Here is a 20743-nt window from a genome sequence, read left to right as displayed (position 1 = left end):
AATATATCATCATGAAGTTTGCCGATAATACTAATCGGAACATGATGTATGTGATTTATTTGTATACATTGGCTTTTTATTCTTTATTTTATCCATCATCAGGATCATAATCTTTACACACTGGATAAAGGTTTTTGTAAGTTAAATCAAGCTTTAATTCAAGACATTTATATAGTGGGCCTTCTCACCGTAAAGTTAGTTCATTACAGTATTTATTGGATTAATATTTATTGTGAAAAATCGGAAATTAGTGTCTGATGATGAGTCGTTAGGAACAGGTGGACCATATCGCGCTCGGTACTCTTGCAATGGGTGATGTGGCCTACCGAACTTCTCACGTCGAGGGGCCTACAAAGATATCGCCCGGGAACGCAATCACGGCCGGGCCCACGTTATGATGGTAACGTCACCCCCGAAATAAATATCAGGGGTGATTCGGCTCGTCTGTTTGGCGGAACTCCCGATGGTAACGCGAAATGGAAATTTCGAGAAGGGCGGGAAGGGAAATCCGAAAAGGCCGAGAGTATAGAAGCGCGGCGGAATTCGACTCGGAAGCGTCGATGAGATGACGGAGGTGGTGGAGGACGACGCCGAGTTCCTCTCGCTGGTGGAAGCGGCGGAGGCCGCGGCGGTCGGAGGCAGCGCCAAGCGGCAGAAGCTCTCCTCCGTCGCTAGCATCCCCGCCACCGAGGAGGGCTCCTATATGGCCGCGCTCAGAGGCAGCCATAGCTCCCTATGGCAACAGCAGCAGCAGCAGTTGAAGCTCAGCCAAAAGAAGGGAAACAACAGCGGTGGCCTACGAACCGGCAGCAACCCACCGCATTCGTCATCCTCGACCACTGGCGGCGCCTGCTTCAAGTGCGGCATGGCCGGCCACTGGGCGAGGGACTGCGACGCCGCGCGCGGAAGGGAACGGGGAGAAGGATCGGTTTCCGGGGGCGGTTTTGTTGGCAGAGAGGACGACGGGGTGCCACAGAAGGCGTGCCCTTGTGGGTCGGGGACATGTTTGGTACGCACTTCTAACACGGCCAAGAATCCAGGGAGGAAGTTCTATACTTGCCCTCTCAAACTGGTGAGCATATGGTTCTCTCATGCCAACTCCGTTTTGTATCCATCTTGAATCGGATATGCGTATCACATGTTTGTTGTTTTTCCTCAAATAGATTTAGTAGCAGGGAGTGGAAAAAGAAATCTCAGTTTAACTTAATCATGCCACTTACGTTCTTTGTTCGATACGTGTAGAATGAACTGGAGATGGCAAGTGTCTGGCTAGTCCAGAAAGATCTCTCTCTCTCTCTCTCTCTCTCTCTCTCTCTCTCTCTATCTCTCAAGAGAAATGCTCAGGATTTCGTTTACTGGGATTAGTGATACTTTGGCTCACAGTAATTAGCTGTAGTAGAAGCCAGAGATTATCACTAATGTGGTGCCATATTAAATGAAGCTTTGTTATATGGAATAAATGGGGGCATCATGTTTTATATAGTTATTCCTTCCGATCTGTACTTGTAAATAATTGCATGCACTTATGTTGTTCATTTCCTGTCCTCCTTGGTAGCTGCTTTTGTTTCATTGCAAATAAGAAACTCTGGAGCTATCTTTTCTTTCTTGATTGGTCTTTGTTCATTCAACTAGCCACTTGGTAGCCTAACAATAATTTGCGGAGCTCAAACTCCGTTTGATTATTGTGATTTTTCTGACAACATTTATTTTACAAGGACAATGGAGGCTGCAATTTTTTTGAATGGTGTGATAATCCATTGTCAAGTCTCTCTTCTTCTCGAAAACCCTTGAATCATCAACCTAGCTTGTCAGTTCCATGCCTTCAATGCCCATGTGGTGCTGGCTCTTGCTTAGTGCTAGTCACAAAAGCCGGAAAGAATGTGGGTCAGCAGTATTACCGTTGTCCACTGGATGAGGTATGTTAAATGACTTTGTCTGCAACTTATATTTATCTAACTTATTTTGTTGCTTTCTTTGCTAGAAAAAGTCTATTTTATTAATTTTTCCTTTGAATTTCACTGATGCAACCTCTAAATCAGTGTTTCTCTTTCTTCAGGCTGATTAATCTTTAGTTCATATGAAGCAGTTGATAATTCTATAAAAATATGATCATGTATAATCTCGTTGCTTGTGCTTCTTATGTTTAGTTATAAGGTAATTGGTGAGAGCTGCGTAATATGTTGATTTATCATTGACTGGAGATAATAAAATTAGATATGAACATTTTCATGTATCCAATTTACTGATGCATAAGAACCAAGTCTATATGTGTTTTCTCCACATATTTTTTGGGGTTAGATAATATATAATCTGTGTTTTGGATTTTTGAGAATAAGCATTTTAATGTACTTTAACTCTTCCATCTATGGTGATCAAATGTATTCAACTAAGTTATGTGTGAACATATATCTTTCGTGCACATGTCTTTGTTATTTGCATATAAAACTGTATATTGATACATATGACATGTGATCATATATGTCTAGGCATGTTGGTTCACAAGAGCATACCTTGGCATCCGAAGGCTTATTTTTCACCCAGGCAATGGTTTTTTTGGTGACAGAAATGTCCCATTCTGACCATGGAACATCAACACTAATAATTCAGAATCAACAAGTGTTCATGCAAACCTGATGAAATGTTGTTCACAACCTTCTCTTTTTCTTTGATTTTTTGGTATTGTGTTCTTACCTTGCAATATGTTGGTAACAATTTTCAGGATTTGTCATTTACTGATTTAATTGCATGTCACATCATCTCATCAGTAGATTACTTCTCTAGGTGAAATGTTTGAAGATTTTTGATCCATTATTTTATTACCAGTCAAATGAATCAGGAGCGAAACATGTTCAACCAGACATTTTGCCTTTTCCACCGTTCAAACTTCCATGCAATTCTACAAACAATTACTACGTGCAAATTCTTTAGGTATATTCTTGATTTTTCCAGCAAAAATCAATACTAAGAGTGATCTAGTCACTGTTTTGAAGGTTTTATCTCTTTTCTCATTTTATCGTTAGTTGTGCTATTTGCTCGTGATCCATTCAGTTAGTCATATCTTTTGGTTCCCGTTATCCGGTTTGCAATATCCATATGGGTCTTTTTATATGGCTTTGAGAACATTTTGAGCTTTACATGTACCCACTATGAGCTGTATGACTGCAATATTTTCTTTCAAGTCTTTTACCTCTCCATAGAGAAACCATGGTATCTGATCCTGTGCCATGCTTGCAAATTGTAATTTCATCACTTTCGGTGTCAGATGCTGTGGTTCATCATTAATCGCATTAAATGCTGCTTGGATGTTCATTTGCTCATGGCATGACTAGTTTCCTTTTGTTCTTTACTGTCGGCGTCTCTGGCTTAATCATGTAGGGGACTGGATCCTGTGGCTTTTTTAAATGGTGCAATGGCAAGGACACCACCACCACTGAACACACGTTTGGTTCTGAAAATCCTGTTACATGTGAAAATTCAAGCAGCAAGCTCTTTGGTGACAGGAGCAGTTCATCTTGTTTCAAACGTGGGCAAGCTGGCCAGTGGTCCAGGGAGTGCACCAAGCAGTCATCAGATAATTATTACATGGAGACAGGGGTAAAGCATCTTGGTTCCACAGCCTCCACATGTTTCAAGTGTGGTAAGTCTGGTCACTGGGCTCGAGAGTGCCCTTCTAAATGACCTTGGCGCTGCATCTGGCGCTTCCAGGAGGACAAAAGCTTGTAAGAATTCCAGTGCTTAAAAACTCTAGAGTAAGGATGATGAAAGCTAGTTGATAGTGTAAAGCACTCTTATAATGTGAATATGCCCACCTCTTGCAGTTAGATGCTTGTATACCTCTCTCTCTCTCTCTCTCTCTCTCACACACACACACACACATTGCTACTATATGTTTTTTTTTTGTCATTACTAGTACTCACATTATATATTGATCTATAGCCTTGGTGCTTAAAATTCTAGCATGTTCAAGAGATCTGAGGGTGATTATGATTTTCACAAGTAGAGAAGTCTTTTGTAAACTCTTTTTAGGTCTTTTGTTTATTGATTATTCATTACCATAATGTTTATAGATTCTCTTTTGTTTTATCTTTTATCAGAGACAACTAATTATTCATAAATGAGATTATTATTATTCCTTAATTATCTCAATATTCTCATTTCATCAGCTTTCTTGACATTACAGATCATATCTAGGAGAGTTGATCTTTGATTTGGAGTGTCCATGTTAACTGAATCAAGCACTGTCTCTCCCTCTCCCTCGCGACGAGGCAAAGGTACAGATAAAGAAAGAGACATGTACCGAATAAGTTTCTCTTGCTATTTATATGTGCATGTTTTTGGTGATGCAGCAATTGCCGTCACATGTTAACGCACAACTCCAATGTGATGACACGAAGGGGGGTGGCAGGCATGTCTTGTCCAAATATTTCTCACATGATAACAGCGGGCTCAGTGGGGACAATGGATTGTTGCCTCGTCGACAAATCCCACACTTTATCATGCCATCATCATTATCTTGTGCACATCTCATCACATCTACCTTGGGAATCACATTGAAACCGAGTTATAATTTTGCTCGGTAAGCTTGTTTTGATTTGTGATGAAAGAAGGAAAACAAATGAAAGAAATAGGTACTATATTATATATAATACTGAGTTAGGATCATAAAATTTTGATTAAACCATAGTTCTGTTTCCCTTTAGGACATTGTGATGAGCCATAGAGTCAACCATGTTACCATCAAGTGTGCTTCTTTTATTGCTTCTTCACCACTCATGCAACACATTGGGCTTAAACATATGCCTATCCCTGGTCTACTTGAAGAAAAGGTTCAAGTGGATTCATACCTTTGATAGATTGTGTGACTTGGATGCTTGAATACAAGACCTTGTTTGTGTGTGATATACGAGGTGTTCTGCTAAGTCTTTGTTTTGACATCTCTGCCCTTTCCACAAGTCAACTGACTGTTTCTTTTCTATTCCCTACAAAGTCGGAGCCTCAAATAAGAAGGGGAAAACATCGAATGGGAATGCACTGAATCGATTGGGACTCGAATCTACCCATGAGACGTGGCATGATGGTTTTCTAGAGTGATTCGATCCAGTCAAGATTAATTGATTTGTGTGTATTCAAGTCTTTGATTGCAAGCAGTATCAACGAGCTTCACAGAAAAAGCACGGCCCAGTTTTTATAGGTCTAGAAGACCCAAATATCTCCAAAAATAAAAACACAAGAACTTGATACGACCAATAGATACGTATCTTTGACTCTCGCGGCAAAGGTCAAAAAGCAATGTTGACTTTTCCGTTCTCGCATTATGTTTTTTGGCTTAATGTTCGACTCTAATAGATATTGATAGCAAGACTTCGGTCCCTTCATCTCATTTTAACTTCTCATCCCAATTATTACTCGCTCCTAATGCATTAAAACATACCAACTCTTCATAATTTATGACCTAAAAACACGCACAAGATTTGCATTTTACGTTTGTCGAATGATAACTTTCCTCGACTCTCCACTTCGCCTCATGTAAAAATTAAGGGGAAGAAGTCGATCTAATATATAATCACCAAATCAATATCCTAAGGTTTATAATTATTATAATCATCTTTATAATCATGATTAAACAATCACTCACAGTGGAATCCATAGATACGGCCACGCAAAAGATATTTTGGGCTTGCCGTCGGTGCATCTGCAAGACTGCATGAATCTCCACCGCTGTGTCTGCACGAGGAACACAACCGGTGGAAGAAGTCCACCACGAGACAAATGCAGCAGCACGGAAAAGGAGAACGACGTGCGCGCGTCGTCCCTCACGCCGACTCCACGCGCTCGAGAACGCGTCTCGTCTACAAGACCCGTTCCGCTCCTCTTCCTTCTCCCCGTCGCCAAACTCCACCGCTCTTAACACTGCAAGAGGAGGAGGACGTTACAGACTACGGGAAGAAGAGAATAAAGGATGGCGGAGATGGGATGCGATCCTGAGCTCCGGCTTTCGCTTGGCAGCGGGTACCGCTTCCGTTTGGTTTCGTCGCTGAAAGGAGGCAGCGGGTTGCTTTGTTTCGCCGGTTGATTCCTTTTTTTCTGGGTGTGTTACGTTTAGGGTCGAGCAGCGGCGGCGGCAGGCGCAGCAGAAGAAGATGACGATATTCTACCAGGGGCGGGTTTGCGTCTGCGACGCTACAGAGATGCAAGTCTGTTGTTTCTCTCAGTTCCTCTTCTATTCTGTCATGCTTTCTCTAACTCATCATATCTCTTCCATAATTATACATCGATTAGTAACTTTGTAGTGATGAATATACTACAAGTATTGACTTCGAAGACATATCGATCTGCATGCAATCTTATCTTCTCTCTTTTCAATCATATTACAAGCCTTTTGAGTAGTTTGATCTCACTGACCTTTGGACTCGATGTTGTTGCTGCCGATGAAACCAGGCAAGAGCAATCATATCGATGGCAAAGAAAGAGATGGAAGACACGGTGACCACGAAGCAGCAGCGACAAAGCACGGAGGAGGAGGAGTCTTCTTCTCGAGCGGTGGCGCCGCAGGTCCTCGACCCCGGCCTGTCGATGAAGCGATCGCTGCAGCGGTTTCTACAGAAGAGGAAGGCCAGAGTGAGTGATGCCTCTCCTTACAGTCGACAGCAGAAACTGCTGCTGTTCCCAATCAAGTTGTAGCAGTCATAACCGACTCTCTCTCTCTCTCTCTCTCTCTCTCTCTCTTGTAAGAACAACAAAGCTGGGACTCTTTCTCCTCTATATGATCTTCTTCGGTCTTCACTTTTTTGCCTGACATGTTTGTGGTGGAATAGGTGTCAGGTTTCTGCGTTTGATAGCATGAATCGTTGGTCTCAATCGAGTTACAAAGTGATGGCATGTGTTTGATAAATCTATATCTTTTTTCTTGTATGTTTATGGTGAAATAATGGCTGTTTCACATTTCCATTTCGGGTGTTTTCATGTTTGATCAATGCAAGTCTAACGTTTGCACTTCATAGAAGTGATATCGGTCGTATAATGGATTAAGATTTTGATGATAGTACCATAAATATCAACTTATATCAAATAATCATACTATATATATATATATATATATATATATATATATATATATATATATATATATATATATATCGTAAAAAAGCCATATTTTTCTGTGTAAATTCTTGAGGATTAAAAAGTTCTTTTTTATGTTGACCATTCCTTGGAGCTAGTTGGTATACTAACATAAATAATTCAATTTTGAGACATTATAAGTTTTAATATCTTTTTTTTGGGGACAAACTGAAGGGGATGCATCAATCCTTTTGGGTGTATTAGATCTTTTTTTTGCTAATCTTGAGTGGATGCATAAGATATGAAAGATCATCAGATGCATTAGGTACCTTCTTGTTTTTGACAAATGATGGTTTGGTTCGCTTCAAACGTGGGTTTTTTTTTTTTTTTTTTAGACAAATATATCGTATACAAAGGAGACGCTTTAGGCGTTAATTGCCTAAGATGCTTCATTTTTTTTTTCTTTTTTTCTTGTGTTTATGTGTGTGAAGAGCACACTTTGATTATTTTCTTTTATCTTACATGAGAAAGACAATTTGATCACATCTAGTGATTCAAAAATTATTTTTATCTTTGACAAATATATTGCATAAAAAGAGACAAATACTTCATAAGATATTTTTTCATGGATGAATATATCATGAGATGCTTTGATTATATTGAATACATCTTTTGCCCTGAGTAAATATATTATGCGCAAGAGATTATTTTGGTCATACTAAATGGTATATCAAGAAGATGTTGGATAGTTATGTATACAATTTTTTACATTTATTCTACCTTGCATGAGATAGACGATTCGATCACATCTAATTATTCAAATGCTATTTTGAATAATTCTTCATAAGGGTTTTTTTTTTGTCATGGATGAATATATCATATGTAAAGGAGATGATTTGATTATATTAAACACATCTTTTGTCTTTAGCTATATCATTTTGGTCCTGCTAAATGGTATATTAAGAAGATAATAGATAGTTCTATATATATACATATATTTACATTTATTCTATCAATTTTAACAAGTAGATACTTTTAAAAAACACAACGATAAAGGGGTAAATAAAATCCTTTTTATTTTTGACATGAGTTATGTGGGTTTGAGAAGCCCATCTGAACCTACTGATTTGAGCATCCACCATGAGCAAGAGTTGCTATCTCCTCCTCCTCTCTCGTTATATTGTGTTTGCCAACATCAACATTAACACACAACTGAGAGTGAGTTTTCTGTCTTAAAAGAGAATGACCTTTAGAAAAATATTTTTTTTCTTTTTATAAATATTCTACCTGACATATAGCATAGTAATGCCTTGCACCCAAGTGGGGCAGTGAGCCCTCTGACCAGGTCGAGAGTCATGACTGGATCATGGATAACTATTTTTAAGGATAGAAAATACTTAGATCTCATATTCCATTTTATTCTATTTCTATAAAAGATTATGTCAGGAGGAGTACATTTGATAATATTACGATAATGGTCAAATCAATCTTAGTCTTATTAGTTACGATAAAAAAAAAATGCAAGTAAGCATTTTAAGAGTTTTAAATAAAAACATATTCGGAGGTTACCTTATATGATATTATTTTCATAATCATAAGTTTAGTAAAAAAATATTTTATTTAAGTATTATATTGATGTTGTATCTGATGGGTTAGCTCGTTTATCAACTTTATTTAGTCTAAATTATTGATGAAAATACTTAAAATTAAAATTGATAACAAAGTACTCATCAAATCCTTATAAATCAATCTTAATTTTTTTTTATTTGTAACATATCTAATAGGTTCTTTATCATTGTAATAATTGTCTATAGATTATATATGTCGATTGATTGATAATATTCATCGTATTAATTTAAAAAGTTATTATATGATTAAATACTTTATATTTATATATAAGGAAGGCATTATCTCAATCATTAAAAATCTATTTTCAACTTACACTTTTATCAGTTGTAAGATCTTCTCTATTGACCACATTTTTGTTTATAAATTGTGTAGAAGGAATTACCTACAAAGTGTTGGAAAGAATGCTATTAGCACTGCCAATTCTACATCATTTTGGTATGGCAACTGGCTTTTACAGCATTCAACTAGCAAAAGATGTATGTTTCCCATATCATGAGACACTGATATCTCACTCAGAGCCAAAGCTGCTCCTGTTGTAGCCAACCAAAAGTGGATTTTACCACCTTCTGCTCTGTAGAAATGGAGATTCTGCAAGAAGAAGAACAACAACCAGACATTCTACATTTGCTGTTCCAAATCTTTGGGAACACATAAGGAAGGAGCAGCAGATAACTAATCATGTCTTTTTTCTTAATGGTGGCAACATGGTCTAATGATCAACACTAATCATTCCATAACATTTATTCTGGAATTTGGGTAATCACAGATAATTAAGCATGGTGTTACCAAACAACCTTCTTGTGGCTGGAGATTCCATAGTGTTAATGATCAACACTAATCATTAAGTGCGCACATAGTAATTTTGGCAGGCAACTTAATTAAGATCTGTGTTGGCTTCATCTGCCTCCATTGAGGCTTGATGGTGTGCAAATTATTTGTCAGGTTGAAGCAAACAGTATTAGATTACATGATTTTATATAATTAAGTTATATGATTAGTTAAGATAAACCCTTGTATCTTATTTGATTGACTGGCCTATCTTTTTTCTAGTTGTATCTCTGAAGGAGTAGCTTGAAAGCTTAATATTGGCTTTGGTAAGCAATGGGCTATGCTTATCCCTGATCAAATAGTGATAACGTGGATACTTTTCTAATTAAGAAAAAAAAAATAGACATACTAGGAAAGATCTTGATAGGATGACTCTTCTAATTATTTTTTATTGGCTCTATGCTCTCACTTATATATTAGTAGGACCTTCGGATCATATCTTTAATACATTATTTCATAATATCCAATGTACTCTCTTGATTATTATATTTAAAAAATATATATTCTTTTTATTTTAGATTTACGATACTTGATTCTAATCGTGACATTAAATTTTTATATAATAATTTTAATTTTTATATAATAAATTTAATTTTTATAATTAAATATTATAAATCTTTCCTTGATTGTCCATAAAATTATCTGTGTAGTTGATAATTGGATACTCAAAGTGTGATAGAGGTATTTCTGATATTGTGTTTTTATCATACTGCCTCAACTTTTAGGTATTTTTGATATTGTGTTTTTAGTGGACTGCCTCAACTTTCCATTTCCTTTGTCTTTATTTTGATGTTAATTTTGTTTTCTTGATGATTGCAGTGAAAATTTTACACATCTAACCAAAAAAACAAAAATCATGGAAATTTGGATGCTGTTTTTTTGAAGGGTTGAGATGTGGAGATATGGATTTAGCTGATGAACCTTAAAACAACCTCCCAGCAATAAATCATAATTCAAATTGTTAGAAAAATATTCATATGCAAGATGAAAATTGATAGAACTAACTATATTTTTCCACTGTCAAATTTAAAAGGATCAAAGAACATATATTATGTTTTAAAACTTTCAGTGCAAATCAATCTGCTATCATATTGCATAAATAATTTTGTACCCCTAAATGATCATTCATGTCTGGCATGGAGATCTTGACATGCACTCAGATTTCTATTTTTTTTCTCTTCCTCTCTCTTTTATCTCCACCAATTAATTAATGCATCATTTTCCTGCTCTCTCCACCACAAATTTAGCTCAATTCTTACTTCTTAAGAACAAAGAAATATGCTTACAAGTCAAATTGAAAACACTGATGAGTAGTTTAAAAGCCCATTGTCCCTTTTAGCATTAATATAAAAAGTTTAGGAAGTATTTATTCCTCTATTAGCATAAATAGTTGTCAGACATGTAGAAAGTGCAATGAATCTTTCTTTTATACCATTTTGTTATCCACTTGTTTACCCGTTTTTAATTAGGCAGAACACTGGGACCCACACCAGAAGAATTGTTGTACCCATTCACTGTACAGGTAAGGTTTGAAGTGACGGAGGAAAGTATTGACGTACTTTTCTTTTTGGGATACAGAAATTGATGATATTGGCAAATTAGTTAACCGCTGCCTACGTCGTGATTTTTCTTACGATTTAGCTCACGACACTGTGATCTGAGGCACGTCTCGTGCGGCGAGGAGAGGTGCGGTTTGGGCAGTGCCCTTCTTGATGGGCGCCACGTATCATGTTTCGTTACTTAAGTCGTTAACGGTGGGCTAATTAGTTGCCCAAATATAAAGAGGGGGCGGAGAGAGAGAGAGAGAGAGAGAACGACGCCTCTACGATTCTTGCCCGTCTCCCATATCGACTGCCGAGGTCGCGTTCCCTCTCCTCCTCGCTGCCTCGCTCTCTTCTTCCTTTCTTCTGCTTCTCCTTCTTCTTTCCTCTCTCTATTGCTGGAGCGGCAGAGACCGCGGACGACGAAGAAGCGGCGGAGGCGTCAGGGAGAAGGGGGAGGAGGAGGAGGAGGAGGAGCGGAAGAAGCCATTGGGAACTATGCGATCGGATGAGGAGAGCGAGGAGGAGGATTCTGACGCGCCGACGAGAAGGAGAACCGCCGCCGCCACCGCCACCATCACAATCGCTGGCCGCGGCAGCGGCCGTTGATGGCGTTGCAGATGACCTGGCATCCAAGGTGCCGCAGGGGCGGCCCCCCTCTCGGCCTTAAGAACCTCGGTAACTCATGCTACCTCAACAGCGTCCTCCAGTGCCTCACGTACACCCCTCCCCTCGCCCAGTTCTGCCTCTCCTCTCGTCACTCCTCACTCTGTAAGCCCTAACCTCTCGATCCCTTGTTTTTTCTTTGATTTTTTGCCCTATGTCGCTTTAGAAGTTTCAATAAACTGTTGGGGATTCTTTATGTAGGCAAGTCGCTCTTCGCGAACCGGGACAAGGAGTGCCCCTTCTGCATCCTCGAGCGGCAGATCGCTCGATCCCTCAGCCTCGACGGGCCGCTTGAAGCCCCGTCCAAGATTCATAAGTCCCTTGCCCTCTTCGCCGAGCACTTCCGGTGGGGCCGCCAGGAAGACGCCCACGAGTTCCTCCGCTACGTAATCGACGCCTGCCATAACGCCTGCCTCAAGATCCACAAGCGAAACGGCGGCGGAGGGACTCCGGATGGTAACCCAAAGGCGGAGGGCCGCTCAGGGCCCAGCACCGTGATGAAGGAGATCTTCGGAGGGGCCCTCCTTAGCCAGGTGAAGTGCCTCGCGTGCAAGGGGGAGTCAAATAAGTCGGACGAGATCATGGACATCTGCCTTGATCTCTTCCAGAGCAGCTCCTTGAAGGATGCCCTAGCTCGATTCTTTCATCCTGAAGTATTGGACGGCAACAATAAGTACAACTGCGGCAAGTAAGCACGTCATCCTGATATTGATCTCTTCTTTCTTGCATAATTTTGCAAACCATGTTCATTCAACTCAGATGCTGTTTTTCCTCCTTTCAGTTGTAAGAAACTCTCTGTTGCCAGAAAGCAGATGTTTATACTTCGAGCACCAAATGTGCTTGTCGTGCAGCTCAAGGTGGTTATTATTTTCCTTGGTTTTCTGCCTAATAATTGGCTGTTGTGTATCGTTTGGAGTTTTACTAGTAAGCAAATTTATCTTCTTGTAGAGATTTGAAGGCATACATGGTGGGAAGATCAACCGGAACATTGAATTTGATGAAGCTTTGGGGCTTTCAGAGTTCATGTTCAATATGAGTCAGGTTCACCTTATACCTTTTTGTGTTAAATCTCTTTTTGTGTTATGAATATACAAACAATAACAACAAAGTTGTAAGTCACAGCTATTTGGCGTCGGCTACATGGGTCTTTTGCCGTCATTGAGATATAAAAAAAGTAATATATTTAGTTAAGTTTAGAATACTTAAATCTTTATTTATAAATTTTATTAAGATCTTTTTGGATTTTTCTTTATCTCTCCTAATACCACTAACATTAGTTATTATACATTTTCTAACTATCACATCTGGATGTCTCCTAAGCACATTCTCATGTCATCTTAAACGATTCTTTCTCATCTTATTCTCTATCAAAATAATACCTAGTTGTTCACGAATAAGAATATCTTTTTTTCTATTTTTTTTCGTGTAATTCCACATATCCATCTCAGCAACACCAACTTTTTGGATATGTTATTACTTAATTGTCCAACTTTTTGTGTTATGTATGCAGTGATCAAAATATGAGTCCTGTTCAATTGAGCACGAGCATTAATATCCTTTTGTGTTATGTATGTGGTGATCAAAATAAGCATGTAGGTCAATTGGACCATATCTGGGTCTCTCTGATGAGCAATTGATAGGGTAATAGAGGTTGTACTGCTGAATTTTACAGAATGAGGACTTTCTAAATTTTAAATTTTCATAGTGCTATTTCTTAACTGAACTGATTGTGGTTGCAATTTGCGTGTGGGATTAGAAAAGAATTATTACACATTACCATCGTTAGTCACGCTTTACCATAATCAGCATTCTAGGACTCTGCATTATTGACAAACATAAAAATCAGGCCTCATAGTGTTGGTCTATAATTCCACTACATGAAAATTGCCATGGATTTCTTGCATCATTAGCATTGGTGGTGCTAGCAGCATTTATAGATTGAAGATAGAATGTGATCTCTATTAGTAGTTTTTAATGTGAGCTTTTCTTCACAAAGAATATAGTAGAGAAACATGTCTCTTATTTACAAGTTCTTGGTGAAAATGCATAAAACTTTTGGAGCCCCAGGTACTTGAGGTGGTCACTTGGAAAAAGAGTTGTTCTGATAATTTGATTCATCAGCTTTTGTGCCAAAAAATTTTCCAGTCTTGAATCATACCCTCTAAGATGGTTAAATGTAAAGTCTAATTAACACAGCCTTTCGGTAAAAAGTGTGATACAATTATATTTCTAGACCTGATGAGATTATGGTACAGTGAACTGAGTTATTTTTTAATGCCAAAGCTGATGAGAAGTGTTGCATGTTTTTGTGAGAGTTGTAACCTGTGAGAAACAGTTATTAGCAATCTGCAATGAAGAACTTGTCAACATCTTGAATTTTTGGATATGAAGTATGAGTAACTGAGCATCCTAAAACAACAAATCATCTTGCTACGAAGGAATTCACTGGGCACTAGTGATTCTAATAGAGGTGGTTGCAGGCTATTGTGACTTGGCTGGAATAGTAGCTATTTCAGCAAGACTTTTTTTCTCTTAGGTCTCATGGTGCCTGTTAATTTTGTACTTTGTTATACCTAGTATGTTAAGACCTGGCGATGCAACATGTATTTGATAAGAAAACAACTTCTTAAACAAATTGTTGGACTGAAAATGCTTTGCAAAATGTTAGACTAGGTTAGGCCACTGTGACTTGCTGGAACAGTAGTTTCAGCAAGACTTTTGTCCCCTTGGGTCTCGTGGTGCCTGCACTTTCTAGGCCGGGCAGTTTTATACTTCATGTTAAGACTTGGTGGTGCAAGATGTACTTGGTAAGAAAACATCTTCCTAAGCATATTGTTGGACTGAATGCCTTCCTTTGCATATTGTTGGACCAGATTAAGCTTGAGCCATTAAAGGACTAAATCAAACTGGTTGTTGTTTTATTTGTTTGTTTGTTATTGAGGTTAGGGTGGAGTTATATTCTGGAGTTGAATGTTTTCCCTGTTCTTGTGGGATGTAATCAATCAGTTTATGTCATGAATTTTGAGCAAGTAAAAGAGCACAAATTAGTTTCTTTATATCGGTGAATGATATATATACACGTGTTTGTGTGTATGTGTGCGTGTGATATGTTTTCTTTTTTTTCTGCATGAAATATTACTGCAAAGCCCCTAAACTTTGACATATTCCAGAGGATTGGATGATTAAGTTTTTGTGCTAGGGAGCCTTAGTCATGTATGAGTTATTAGAGTTTGAAAAAACACGGTTTTCATGCTGAAGTTAGGTAATTTTTCCGGAGCAAAGGAACCTTTTGTCTAAATGAGGGTGTTTTTTACGTCGGAATGATTCTTTACTTTGCAAGGAACTTTGGCACCTTTTAAATGACGGTAAAATAGACCTATGCCCCTACCATGTCAATGGGTAGTTTGTATGTTGTTTGGAGAAAAGGGTGTCGTTCTTCCCCTCTTCTTGCTTTACTATCTCAGAGTCTAGATGAATAGAATGTGCTGTTATATGGAGAACTGATGATCAAGAAGGTGTTAACTAGGGGTTTTTATAGTTTGTGGAAGAAGATGGTTGCACCAAAGTAATTGGCTCTGTTAATCAAAATATTTAAAAATGATCAATTTGTGGGTTGGCTATTTAAACCATGTTATATTAAGTAAATAATTCTCCAGCTTATAATGATGTTTCTTTATTATATTTGAATTGAAAGATCTATCAGATCACACATTTGATTTTATGTTTCTAAATACTTGTTCTTATTTTGTAAAAGTAAGATATTGACTAAGGTTTCAATCTGGGATCAGTTGTAAGATTTATTATTTTTACTTTAAATGGTCATGTCTATTAGATCACACATGATTTAAGCACCTTGTTCATGACCTTAAATTGTTTTCTACCTGCCAAATAACCTTTTTGCTTTCTTTTGAGTCTTTCTTTCTGGTTAGGATCTATGTAACAGGTTGATCATAGAGGGCCAATGACTTGCCAGATACTGTGAACTTATAATCAAATCTTTCACTAAGCGTATTGGATTTTGAGCAGTACACTTTAGTCAATTTCCTTTGAAGTTTTATCTACTTAGAAACTAAGGACAAATGAGAGATTTTCTTATTTCTGTTGGTGTCTCTGATAGGAGATTCTCCAAGCTGAGTTGGAGAAGAAGCCTTTCTAAGCTACCAACTAGGAATCTAATTGCAAGTAAACTAACTTTTTTGCAATAAAACTAGAGAAATCATCCAAGCAAAGCTATAGAGGCTATTGTCATCCTACATTACTTAGTTTGGAACTTCTAATTGGTTTTGGATCCTCCTTTGACCCTCCAGAGCTTTCCCAAATCTATCCACTGTTGTCCCTACCACTTTCAGATGAAAATAGGCATTGCAAGCCATCATATTAGCAGCAACACCTGCTCCCAAGTCACCGGCCATGGCTAGCATTGCTGGAGATGGGGCTGGCTGCCTTGTGCAGCCTTCTATAGGGCCAAACAATCCTGTAGATTGGCTGAACATGATCCTGTCTTGGTCAGCCATTGCATGTGTTAGATCAATGTCTGCATTTAGTCCAACTTGCCTTGTAATATTTCGTTAGGAATAATGGATCTTGAACAATTACTACATAACGAAACTGATATATGAGAGAGTTAAGAAGGCTGCACTTTGTTTGATATTAGGAGGAAATTACTGCCTGGACACATGTACTGGTGGATATTGTCAAATGCATGTCTTATGATCATGCCATATGTTGTTGCATGTTGTACACTAGAGTGTGGTCCTTTATGCGTAAGAACACATTAGCGTCATCAGGGTGTATGGTGTATGCACTGGCAGCATGATACTGTCGGTGCCGTACCATACATATGTTTCTACATTCATTGCATTATCTGATGCTTTGGCGCTTCTGATTTCTATGGATTTTTAAGGAAGGATTTTTGGATCTCCAAAGGAATTTTTATAGATCTTGAGCAAAAGAAGTCAGAGGAAGTATTTCTCTTGCAGGAAAGCTTAAGTTGTGGTCGATGTTTGCTAACAGTTGATACCTTTGATAGGGCTTACCTTATCATATTGTCTAGTTTGCTTTTCTTTGACTCCATCTGTTGCCCTCTCTTTATCTAACCACTTAATCTTTGCATCCCTGTCTTTTCAAAGGCAAAGCAAAGATTAAATGTAAGACCTGCTTGCTTTCCATTAAGGTTTGTGGGAATACACTATGTACTATGTAGGTTTGCTAGTGACAAACATAATTTCATGTGTGAACCTAGAGGGTTATTCATACAGTTCTTGGCAGAAAGGCCACAGTGGATAGTTGACCTAACTGTCTGTAGTGAGACGATGAGGTGTGGGATTTTATAGTGGTGGATGACTGATGGATTTCTCGATGGGATTGGGACTCCTGGTTGAAGAGGGTTTTGATGGTGTCAAGTGCACTAGTGAAGTTTCTTTACAGTAACTGCAATACAATTTGGTTGATTGGGTTTGGACTCTACATGGCCCTCACCCTTTTTTAGTTTGAGTAAATGATAACGTGTAAATTGCCTTTTCTTTTGAAAATGGGTTGGACTAGGGTTTTATTAGCTTGTTAATTTATCCTTTAGAAGATATCCATTTTAAAGTGATTAATATATTTTGTCTGCCGATTATTGATGTGTTTGAGTTGCAGGATCCTGAGCCAGAGTATAATCTTTTTGGCAGTATTGTGCATTCAGGATTTTCACCAGAGTCTGGACATTATTATGCATACATCAAGGTATCCGCATGTTAGTTTGTTTTTATCAGTCTTCAATTCTTCAACTCTTCAATTTTGTATCCTTTGTTCATTTGGGTGCACCTAACCAGATCTTATTTACGTTTCACATGATCCACAGGATGCTTCTGGTCGTTGGTACTGTTGTAATGATGCTCAAGTTTCACTTTCAAGCAGACAAGAGGTTTTGTCAGAGAAGGTTTATATCCTTTTCTATGTACGCAGCAACGGAAGCCCAAAGCCAAGCAAAATTGTTTCTTCTTGCAACACATATAAACCTTCAGTGACAAATGGAAACGATACATCAAGCTTAAAATGTACTGAAACACTGAAACCAACAATCATCAAGTCAGATGGCGTGTCTTCTAAGAATACTGCTTCGACCATGCTGAAGAATGGTAAAACATTTTCATCTCCACAATTTAAGCCCATTAATCTGAAGAACTTGGAGATAAAGCAGGCTATTTCAAATGGTAATGGCAACCTTGATCTTCAGAATAAAGGGTCTCTTGAGAAGGGTACGGTTGCACTTGAATGTGGTTTTGTGGGTGAAACTAAGATAGTACAAAAAGTCAAGACATCAATGGCATCTAATCTCAGTTCTGCCAATGTAAATTTTTCTTCTGATACGGTGGAGAAAAATAATAAGCAGACATTATTTTTACCAAATGTAAATGCATGTACAAAAGAATTGGATATGGATGCTCATGTGGAGGACATTGAAGGTGCAGCAACTCTGAATAGAGGTTTTGATAATGGCAGTTCATCGAAATTGGAGACTAATAAGCATCATGCTATTGTATCGACTTTTAACACAGAGTTATCTAATACTAAAACAACTGAAAATTTAGCAAGTGATTTGCCGAGGGGAAATGGTTCACACAAGAATCAGAGAGCATGTGGTAAAAGGCATTACCAAGAGGAAATTGAGAAGTTCAAAGAAGTGTAAGTGTATTACCTTGTTTTCTTCATGCTTACATATATGCAAGATGTATATCGTGATTCTCAATCTTATTTCTTTTTGCTCATAATGGTGTTGGCTTCTTAGACTTGCTGGAGAAGCCTCTTCTGAACTGCACTCTTGTGGCTGGGTTGATCAGGTTCAAAATTTCATGCGTGCTAGAAAGAGATTATGCATTCAAGAATCAGGCACCTCTTCTGATAATAGTCTAATAAGGTAAAAGATTTTCTTTGATTGTGCAATTGTAAGTTTAGATATATTTCATGGCTTTCTTTTTCAAGCATCAGATAAGATGATAGGTTATTCAGCAATAGTCTTAATTTAAGTCTGAGTTTATTATGGACTTTTTCATGCTCATGCATTTTTGTAATTCTTGTAAAAACTTCTGAGACATCTTCACCGGAGATTTCTATTAAAATATCTTATCTAACCTAACCTATGAAGATATGCTGTTTAGTAATTTTTTTCAATAGTAGGCTAACAAAAACCTGTCGTAAAATAAAGTTTCATCAGATCTTCAATGTTTCTATGTAGCTAATATTATCTAATGCAGGAGACACTTGATCAATGATGCCAGAAAGACCTTCATCTCACAAATTCCTGAGTCTCTAAAGGAGCACCTCATTGAGCACCTCAGATTTTTCAGTCAAGAAACACCTTTATTGGATTCTTGAATTTCAGATGATGGTATGATTTCTGCTATCAAATTCTGAAAACCGTTTCCAGAAGAATTTTTTCTTTCATTTTCTTGTAATGGTGACGTGGAGAAGGGACAAATTGTATGAAGAATGTCTAAAGCAATTATTGGTTATGCAGTCCTTTATGTTGCGACTGGATGATGCATGGATATACTATTGACTATTCCAAATTTGAAGGGCATAATTTCCTTCTCTGCAAAATTCTTTTGGTATGTGGAGAATGTTGAAGACCTTTTTTGCATCAAGCTCCATGGGTTTCAGGAGATTTATCACTTGAAGCTTCTACTTCAGTTCATGTGTATCTGAGAATATTATTGATTTCATTGGCACTTCCCCTATCAGTGAGATTCACAATTTTGAGGTTAAAAGTTTTGCGGAGTAACTTCCTATGTAACATATCTTTTTTGATATTGTCGCTGATGATCAATTTCCCAAGGCTTATCCTTTTTTCATTCTTCCAATATGTTGTGCAACTGAATCTCGAAGACGATTGCAGTCAGGAGCTACATGAAGTGAGTTTCGGTTCTTCTTTTTTAAAACTCTTGTTGTCCTTGTAGCTTTCTTTCCATATTTCATGAAGTTAAGTTGATGTATATATACCTTGCCAGAAGTATTTCTTTCCAAAGATTTTGCTTTGGCATTTAACTTAAGCTGGATTTTTACTGCATTTTTCTGTATCACAGAAAATTAATGCCTGCCAACTTGTCTTTTCTTCTTCGGTTATAGGAGTGTTGCATTTTTAACACGTAATACACAACAAAGTTTACTTCTGGTGCATGTCTCAATAGTTTGTGCTTTAAATAATTATTTTTGTGAACAAAATATGAGTTGCTGGTTTTTTCTTCCATATGAAGTCATATACTTTAAAATTGAGTGTGATACTATTCTCACTTTTCTGACTAAGTATGTGGTAGTGTACATATTAGTGATCCAAATAATTAGTCAAGTACGTGGGTTGAAGAAAATTAATTCTCTAGCAAGACAAGTAAGACTTGCATAACCAGTAATCATACTTATTAAACATGTATGTAGTCAATATTTTGCACCACATAATTTTTGCTGGACCGGGTATATCTCATGTGCCTCATGTCTTGCAATGCGGACACATTTTAGAAAGTTGAATTGTATACACAAAATGATCCTTACTAATTTTGACACACCAAAGTAGGCGAAAATTCTATGTATGCTTTGCTAGTCTATTTTTATCATCTCAACAAGATAGAGATCGAGGAACACAATCTTGTATCCGACCTGTACCGACATTGGATCAGTACATACCATCAGTACTGGTGTATCAACACTTGATACACCGATATGTACCGAAAATAAAGAAGAAGAGGAAGAAGAGGAAGAGGTGATGGAGGAAGAGGACAGTGGAGGAAGGGGAACAGGAGGAAGAGGATAAGGAGAAAAGGAGGAAGCATATCCAAAACCATGTTGACAGTGAACATTGGGTGGCGAGGAGGCTGGCGGCAGCGAACGGCAACATTCCGCTTGTGGAGAGGGAGAAGTTTGTGGAGTTTCTTTTAATCAGCAAATTACTGAACTTTTAAATCAGTTTAGAACTTTTTTTTTTTGGTCTTTTCCTTTTCATTCGAAAGACTGGAAGAAATCACTGTTTCATATTTTAGTTTACA

The 20743-nt window shown here is 37.8% G+C and overlaps 3 protein-coding genes across 6 annotated transcripts; all 3 read left to right on the top strand.

Annotated features, from left to right (window-relative positions):
- Positions 1–467: 467 nt before the first annotated feature.
- Positions 468–4681, top strand: LOC135623324 (uncharacterized). 4 transcript variants are annotated; one of them, XR_010491340.1, is made up of 5 exons: positions 468–1072; positions 1716–1916; positions 3376–3719; positions 4181–4271; positions 4347–4681. XR_010491340.1 is itself a non-coding variant. In XM_065126162.1 (4 exons), the coding sequence occupies exons 1-3, from the start codon at positions 566–568 to the stop codon at positions 3676–3678; spliced, it is 1011 nt and encodes a 336-aa protein (XP_064982234.1). In that variant the 5' UTR covers positions 468–565; the 3' UTR covers positions 3679–3719; positions 4181–4681. The 4 variants fall into 4 exon arrangements, 3 of the variants coding, with proteins under 3 accessions (XP_064982234.1, XP_064982236.1, XP_064982235.1); XM_065126162.1 differs by having other exon boundaries at positions 4181–4681; XM_065126164.1 differs by lacking the exons at positions 4181–4271; positions 4347–4681 and adding an exon at positions 2824–2928 and having other exon boundaries at positions 3376–3500.
- Positions 4682–5856: 1175 nt separating this feature from the next.
- On the top strand, positions 5857–6811 carry LOC103997537 (protein TIFY 5A-like). Its single transcript, XM_009418784.3, has 3 exons — positions 5857–6009; positions 6104–6194; positions 6439–6811. The coding sequence occupies exons 1-3, from the start codon at positions 5960–5962 to the stop codon at positions 6679–6681; spliced, it is 384 nt and encodes a 127-aa protein (XP_009417059.2). The 5' UTR covers positions 5857–5959; the 3' UTR covers positions 6682–6811.
- Positions 6812–11336: 4525 nt separating this feature from the next.
- On the top strand, positions 11337–19773 carry LOC135622889 (ubiquitin carboxyl-terminal hydrolase 25-like). Its single transcript, XM_065125188.1, has 9 exons — positions 11337–11828; positions 11925–12411; positions 12505–12580; positions 12672–12764; positions 17364–17450; positions 17569–18392; positions 18496–18624; positions 18962–19095; positions 19225–19773. Exons 1-8 carry the CDS (start codon positions 11666–11668, stop codon positions 19080–19082), a joined length of 1980 nt encoding a protein of 659 aa, XP_064981260.1. The 5' UTR covers positions 11337–11665; the 3' UTR covers positions 19083–19095; positions 19225–19773.
- The last annotated feature ends 970 nt before the right edge of the window (positions 19774–20743 follow it).

Source organism: Musa acuminata, chromosome BXJ2-9 (genome assembly GCF_036884655.1).
Source record: "Musa acuminata AAA Group cultivar baxijiao chromosome BXJ2-9, Cavendish_Baxijiao_AAA, whole genome shotgun sequence".
NCBI classification, from domain to species: Eukaryota; Viridiplantae; Streptophyta; class Magnoliopsida; order Zingiberales; family Musaceae; genus Musa; species Musa acuminata.
The sequence above is the reverse complement of the archived record's forward strand: the minus strand, read 5'-3'. Positions and strand labels throughout refer to the sequence as shown.